This window comes from Nematolebias whitei, chromosome 9, assembly GCF_014905685.2.
Source record: "Nematolebias whitei isolate Nwh7 chromosome 9, NemWhi1, whole genome shotgun sequence".
Lineage (NCBI taxonomy): Eukaryota > Metazoa > Chordata > Actinopteri > Cyprinodontiformes > Rivulidae > Nematolebias > Nematolebias whitei.
Genome location: NC_056506.1, coordinates 50,029,171 through 50,036,517, shown reverse-complemented (window position 1 = coordinate 50,036,517; position 7,347 = coordinate 50,029,171). Strand labels below are relative to the sequence as shown.

The 7,347-nt window shown below is 43.0% G+C and overlaps 1 protein-coding gene across 1 annotated transcript in view; it reads left to right on the top strand.

Moving 5' to 3' along the window:
* The window catches only part of dnaaf11 (dynein axonemal assembly factor 11), a 27,963-nt gene that overhangs the window by 1,560 nt on the left and 19,056 nt on the right, over positions 1-7,347 (top strand). Inside the window, 5 exon segments of the mRNA XM_037681411.1 lie at positions 1,049-1,216; positions 1,311-1,388; positions 3,015-3,187; positions 3,359-3,582; positions 3,931-4,113. Coding sequence (XP_037537339.1) covers positions 1,049-1,216; positions 1,311-1,388; positions 3,015-3,187; positions 3,359-3,582; positions 3,931-4,113 — 826 coding nt within the window.

The window sequence follows — 7,347 nt, the reverse complement described above, 5'->3', positions numbered from 1 at the left end:
TCGTCTGAAGCTTCGGCCAAGACCTCCAGGTCGTCTGAAGCTTCGGCGCAGGAGGACCCATCACTGCCGACGACTCGTTTCAACTTGAAACTTCACCGTTTCTAAAGGAAGTCTAATGCAGGTCAGGTTCAGGGAGGTGCACGTCAGTAAAGGTTCATGGAAAGATTAACTGTGTTTAGAAACTCGAGTTGTGAATTCACATGATTCAACTGACTTTGACCGGTCCGTGATCAAATGAATCTCACATAGACCTGTCACAATAATCAATAAACCAATTAATCGCATGACAAATTAAATTTATCAGCCTCATTTTCATTTATCAGCTTCATCGTTTCTTCGTGTCTCTCTCTTTCTACTGAAGACACTGGATGACAAAAAGGCTCAACTCAGGTTCTTCACTGACCCCTCCCTTTCTCTTTTCTCTTTAAAATCTGTTTTAATCGTCCAAAATCGTGTTTTAGGTTCGTTAAAAGCAGCTAAGCTGAGAAGCTAAGCTACGAGCTAAGCTACGAGCTAAGCTAACAGGCCGACCTCGGGGAAAAAACCTCCGTCTTGTCGAAGCTCCAGAATTCACTGTTGAAACTCGTGCCTTCGTGTAAAAAGTTGTTTTTCTCTGCAAAAAGAAGCTGAGAACTTGTTTACTGATTTTTATATTAAAAGCTTTGTGTGAAAAATGCTAAAGAGCTCAAACCACACAGAGCGTCTGCCATTTTGAGAACCAAAGAGAGACGGCCCATGTCACGTCAAGGGGCCTCCCTCCCATTTTTCTTAGAGACACGTTGCTCGCTCCCTCACTATCCATCCTTCAGTTCAAACAGTCTTATACTGCCATCCAGTGGTCAAAAAAGGTACTACACACAAAATAAATTAACCAACATTTCCTCTTAAATTTGACAATAGTTTCTAATTGTTGTCAAATTTCAAACAATATTATCGTTTATCGCAGTAATTTCTGAGACAATTAATCGCCCAGTAAAATTTATTGTCGTGACAGGCCTAGTGTCACGTCGTAGTTTAAAAGGTTTCCTGTGGTTCGTCTCCTGCTCAGTCACCGAGGAGCTGATCCGCCGGCGAGCCGAGCACAACGACTGTGAGATCTCCTCCCTGGAGGAGGTTTCTCTGCATCAGCAGGACGTGGAGAAGATCGAGCACATCGACAGGTGGTGTCGCGACCTGAGGATCCTCTACCTGCACAACAACCTCATCCCCAAACTCGGTAACACGCAGACTTCGTCTGAGGTGGTTTAATCGACGCACTGTGTCATCTTTGAGATTCTGCCGAGCTACTTTAAGTTTTCTGTATTTTTCAGAGAATCTTGGTCGCCTGAAGAAGCTGGAATATTTAAATCTGGCCTTGAACAACATCGAAGTCATCGAAAACCTCCAGGGTCGGTGCTCCAAACACAAACGTTAGATTTTATAGGAACGTTTAGGTCTGATGAGGGAGAGAAAAGCAACATCTGAGGCACGTTTTCCTGATTGTTTGATGTCTGAAGGAACACGACATCATCTTTAGTGCGCAGATATCTATTTCTTTGGACTACAGCTCAGGGTGCTCCTGTTCAGCTGATTTAATTTGGCTCTGTCTGCTCTTCTTCTGGTGCCTGTCTTGGTGTGGAGGCTGAAGTTGTTTGGTTCCAGCATCTCTGTGTTTGCTGAGACAAAACAGACAAAATCTGTTGAAATGATCCAAAGGGACACAAAGAGCCATAAAAATAAGATCCAGAGGTGACGGAAGCTGACGAGTTTACCACTCGCTTTCAGGTCTAACTTCTTATTTCTGCTGAAACGAGGTCCGTTTTGAAACTAAACTTACAAACTGAACACGACTTCTCCTCTTTCAAGATAAACCTGTTTATTTATTTTTATCTTTTAGTGTCGGCTGTAACAAATTAATTAAATTTAGAGTAACAGGACGAGTCCATCGTATTTATGAGACAAAACTTCATGTTTGTGTTCAGTCTGCAGTAGACAGATGCACAATAAATCAATTAATCAATTAATGATAAATGAAAATTATCAACTTCATTTTAATTTATCAGCTTTATCGTTTCTTCGTGTCTCTTTCTACTGAAGACACTGGATGACAAAAACTCAACTCTGGTTCTTCACTGACTCCTCCCTTTCTCTTTTCTCTTTAAAATCTGTTTTAACCAAAATCATGTTTTTGGACAGTTAACAGAAGCTAAGCTGAGAAGCTAAGCTACAAGCTAAGCTAACAGGCCGACCTCGGGAAAAACCTCCGTCTTGTCGAAGCTCCAAAATTCACGATTGAAACTCGTGCCTTCGTGTAAAAAGTTGTTTTTCTCTGCAAAAAGAAGTTGACAACTTGTTTACTGATTTTTATTAAAAGCTCTGTATAAAAAAATGCTAAAGAGCTCAAACCACACTGACTGTCCACCATTTTGAGAACCAAAGAGAGACAGCCCATGTCACGTCAAGGGGCCTCCCTCACATTTTTCTTAGAGACACGCTGCTCACTCCCTCACTATCCATCCTTTGGTTCAAACAGTCTTATACTACATGCAAAACAAATTAACCAACATTTCTTCTAAAATTTGACAATAATTACTAATTATTGTCAAATTTCAAACAATATTATCGTTTATCGCAGTAATTTGAGACAATTAATTGCCCATCAACATTTGTTATGGTGACAGGCCCAGTCTGTATCCAGTGAATCCAAACTGAATTTATTGTCACTCGGATCAGAAACAAACCTTTAATCTGACAACAGAGCGCCAGATTATAACTTTACTAAATGAACGCTAAAAATGAGCCTTTAAATCAGATTCAGCAGAAATCTAAAGATTCTGAATGTTTGAAACTTCACGTCAGTAAAAACTTCCTGGTTTCTCTTCAGCTCATGTCCTCGGCTGCTTTATTCATTTAAGTGTTTCCAACTCCTGGGTGGTTTTGATTGGTCCGATCGTTTTAAAGCGTAAAGACGGTTTATTTTTATGAAACGCTGGAAGAGTTCGCTCGTGATCACAACGTTTGTTTCCTGCCTTCAGGCTGCGAGAGCCTCCAGAAGCTGGACCTGACGGTGAACTTCGTGGGTCTCCTGAGCAGCGTGGAGTCCCTGCAGCACAACGTGCACCTGAGGGAGCTGTTCCTGGTGGGGAACCCGTGCACGGAGTTCCAGGGCTACAGGCAGTTCGTCGTGGCGGCGCTGCCTCAGATCCACGTAAACCAAACTCACGTTCAACAAGTTGTTTCACAGGCTGTGGAGAAACGGGTGCTTCTCTGCAGAGTCCCGTCATTCTGCTTTTATTTTGGTAGAAACTGATCTTTGGTTGGTTCTGGTGAAAAACCCGTACGTTTATCGGTTCATCCATGTTCTGATTCGTGTCCTCAGCGGCTGGACGGGACCGAGATCAGCCGGTCAGAGCGGATCAGAGCCGCTCAGGGCCTGGAGGAGGTGAGGAGACGAGTCGGGGAGCAGGAGAGGGAGTACCTGAGGAGGAGAGCAGAGGAGAAAGAGGAGGCGCAGAGAAAATCTGCTGAAGAGGAGAAGAAGAAAGCGCGCTCCGATGGGCGACGGTCCACTGACGTCAACACAACGTGAGTTCAGACGCCACAGTTTACGGCAAAACTCTGTGAAACGTTTCAGACTGAGGTCGATTAAAGAGCCATCTGCAACAGGTGAGATATTGACTCTTCATACGGATTTAGTTTGAGGTAAAACGTGTTTTTAGTTAAAGTAGGAAGAGTTTCTGCAGAATCTTTTTGTCAGAATTCAGAAACTTGTTTTTTTGAGTTTGTTTTCTTCCAAATAAGTAAACTCTACTGGACCGGACCAGACCAGACCCGACCGGACTCTGATCGGCTCCAGTGTCTGTTTTTATTAATGATTTTTGAGGCTTCATTTCACTTTTAATAAGATTCACTTCTGAGACTGGCTCAGCCTGTCTGGATCTGTCTTCACAGGTCACAGGAGAACCCAGAGGTGGACCAGGAGAACCCAGAGGTGGACCAGGAGGACCAGGAGAACCCAGAGGTGGATGAGGAGGACCAGGAGCGAGAGTTCTGGCACACACCGTGTTCTTTCACCCCCGAGTCTCGTCTGCAGGCTCACCGCCACCTCGAGGAGAAGAGGAAGATGAAGGAGAAGTAAGTGACCTGACTTCAGGCGTTCAACGTTTAAAAATTATTTTATTTTTATTAAAGTTAATTCACTTAGAGCTGCAGGTCGTTTCACTTTATGTGGTTAAAGTGGGACTCAAAGCACTGAAACGGTTTGTGTTTTAAAAAGACGAAGAAAACCAGAAGGTTGAAACAGACCGTGTGAGAAGTTTTCCTCAGATTGTAATTTAAAATAAATATTTAAACTTCTAAACGAGAATCTAAACATGAAATAAAGAAATGCCTTTATTTTTATTTTTGTGTTTATCTGTAATGACGTCATATAAAAGTGCAGTTTAACGTGTCAGTCACTAGATGTTATCGTAACTCCATCCCACCGAGCAGAACTGGGCCAGCAGGGTCAGTGGTACCCGGTTCTGATCAGCCGAGACGTAAATCAGACTTTTTGACTTGGACATGTGAGAAAACGCCTCCTGCTCCCCGTAGATGATTCACTCTTTTATTGTCCGTCACATGTGAGGACGCAGAATTTAAAAAATAACTGAAATAAATTGCAAACTCGATAAAAACAAGTTAAACACATTTTTTTAAGAGTTCATAACTTCAGTACGTGCAGCAGAAATGTTTCTGAACACACCAACATCTCAAGCTTTAAGGTCCGGGACTCTGAGCAGAACTTTTCTGTTTCAGCTGAAAGTTTTTAATCGTTCCGGGAGTTCTGACCTCCATGTTGAATAAAGTTACAGAAATGTTCAATAAGAATCTGTGGGTTCAGATGTTTCCATACAGGACTGGATCATCAGGCTCAAACACGTCAGCTCGGATCAGGAAGTGTTCTGAGTCAGAGCCGGTTCTGTCGGGTTAATGAGGATCTTAATGAACCAGCTGTTCTGTTGCTGTCCGGGTCAGACGTCAGGCGGGATCGGCTTTTTGTGTTTTGTACTGAGTCACGTTCTGGAACCAGAGGTGTCGGTAATCCTGAGGCGAGGCGGTGTCCGGGCTGTGACGTGAGCCATGATGACGGTCTGAGACACAGGGAGGTTGTTTGAACTCCAGCTGGACGTAAAATCAAAAACTTCTGAATGAAATTCAAATCAACAGAAAGTCTGAAAATAGCCCGAGACTCCATTTTGTGTTACACAGACAAAATGGGCCTCCACTTCCTGTTTGAAGAGAAAATTCTGAACTCCGATACAGTGGAAGTCATTGAGACACTGAGTGAAAGAGGAGACAAATTCCAATGTTTTAAACTATAAACTGTACATGAAGCACATTTTAAATGTTTTCATTGTGTCTATTAAATCCTGAAACGTATCAATGTATCATCAGCGTATCGTTGGCGTATCGTCGGCGTATCGTCGGCGTATCGTCTGCGTATCATCAGCATATCTTCTGCGTATCGTCAGTGTATCATCGTATCGTCTGCATATCATCAGCATATCGTCTGCGTGTAATCTGCATATCATCAGCATATCATCTGCGTATCGTCAGTGTATCATCGTATCGTCTGCATATCATCAGCATATCGTCTGCGTGTAATCTGCATTTCGTCAGCGTATCATCAGTGAATCATCTGCAAATCGTCAGCGTATTAGCGTATCGCCATCGTATCGTCTACCTATCGTCATCGTATCGTCTGCGTATCATCAACGTATCATCTGCATATTGTCTGCGTATCGTCATCGTATCGTCTACCTATCGTCATCGTATCGTCTGCGTATCATCAACGTATCATCTGCATATCGTCTGCGTATCGTCATCGTATCGTCTACCTATCGTCATTGTATCTTCTGCGTATTGTCTGCGTATCATCAACGTATCATCTGCATATCGTCTGCGTATCGCCATCGTATCCTCTGCGTATCGCCATTGTATCGTCTGCGTATCATCAACGTATCTTCTGCATATCGTCTGCGTATCATCATCGTATCGTCTGCGTATCAACATAGTCATACAGGTGCTTCTACCGTCTTCTGAGCAGAACTTCAAGACTTCTGGATCCAGAAACTTTCTGCAGATTCATGTTTAGGGAGTTTGACCATTTGGAGTTGTAAAGTGTTACATGAGTGCTGCATTGTTAGCATGTTAGCATAGCATATTTTTAGCACAATTGTTAAACTGTTAAATATTTAAGATTTTTTTGCCCTTTAATTCACCCGGGCTGAACCATATTTTGGAGTTGAAGGAGAGGCTGAATTTATTGTGTAGCTAACCTCTTCCCAACCATTTCCCAGAATGCTTTGCAGTTTCAAACTGGTGGTTTGTTTCATTTAATCAACAGATGATGCTGACGTTAAGAGGTTTGTAAACAAATTTGATCAATGTTGCTTTAAGTGGAGCTGTAATTACCGTGACTCCTTACTTAAATTTAAATACTTTAGACCAACGTGTTTGGATTTAATTCAAGAACATGAGCTCAGCCTCGATGAGCTGTTTGGGTCACATCAGTCCCACATGTCATCGATCAGGTAATCTGAAAGTGGAACACTCTGGCAGAAACAGAGCGTTTTCTGCTGAAGCATTTCAAGGTGAAAACTGTCGCTGACGTGTTTGTGGTTTGGAGGTTAAATTGTCGTCAGCGTGTCTGAGCCGACGCCACAGAGGAGGTTTACTGTTCCAACAGAGACTTATCTGAAATAAACAGAAATACGTTGTTTCTAGACTCGGTCGGCTCCGAGGAGATTCTGGCAAACCATCAGGCGGCTGAGGAGAAGAAAGCAGCGCTTTACTAACACTGTGTTCAGTGAAGGTGGGGGGCTGTTGGCCTCAACCAGTGATGTCGTCTGAAGGTGGAAGGAATACTTCTTGGACCTTCTCAATCCCACCAGCTCCGTGAGTATGGGATTGGGGGGGCTCCGTGAGTATGGGATTGGGGACCCGTTTCTGCAGGGAACCCTTAGATGTTCTCCGTCTTCCAGACCTGGTTCTGGAGGGCAGCTGCTGCGATCATTATTACCATCAAGCTGCTGACGGGACCTGCTAACGCTGCTAACAAGACCACTTCGCTAACAGTACCATGGTGCCAACTGGACCACGTTACTAAGATAATCTTACTGTCATCAGAACCACTCTGCCAATAGGACCATGCTGCTGTGGATTGATTTATTTTTCACTTTAGGCGCCTTGTTTCTGTATTTTTGTTGCATGCTTAGAATAAATCCTACTTTGTTAGTTTAGTTTATGCTAGTTTAGTTTTTTAATTTAGTTTAGTTAATGTTAGTTTAGTTTATGTTAGTTTAGTTTGTTAGTTTAGTTTAGTTA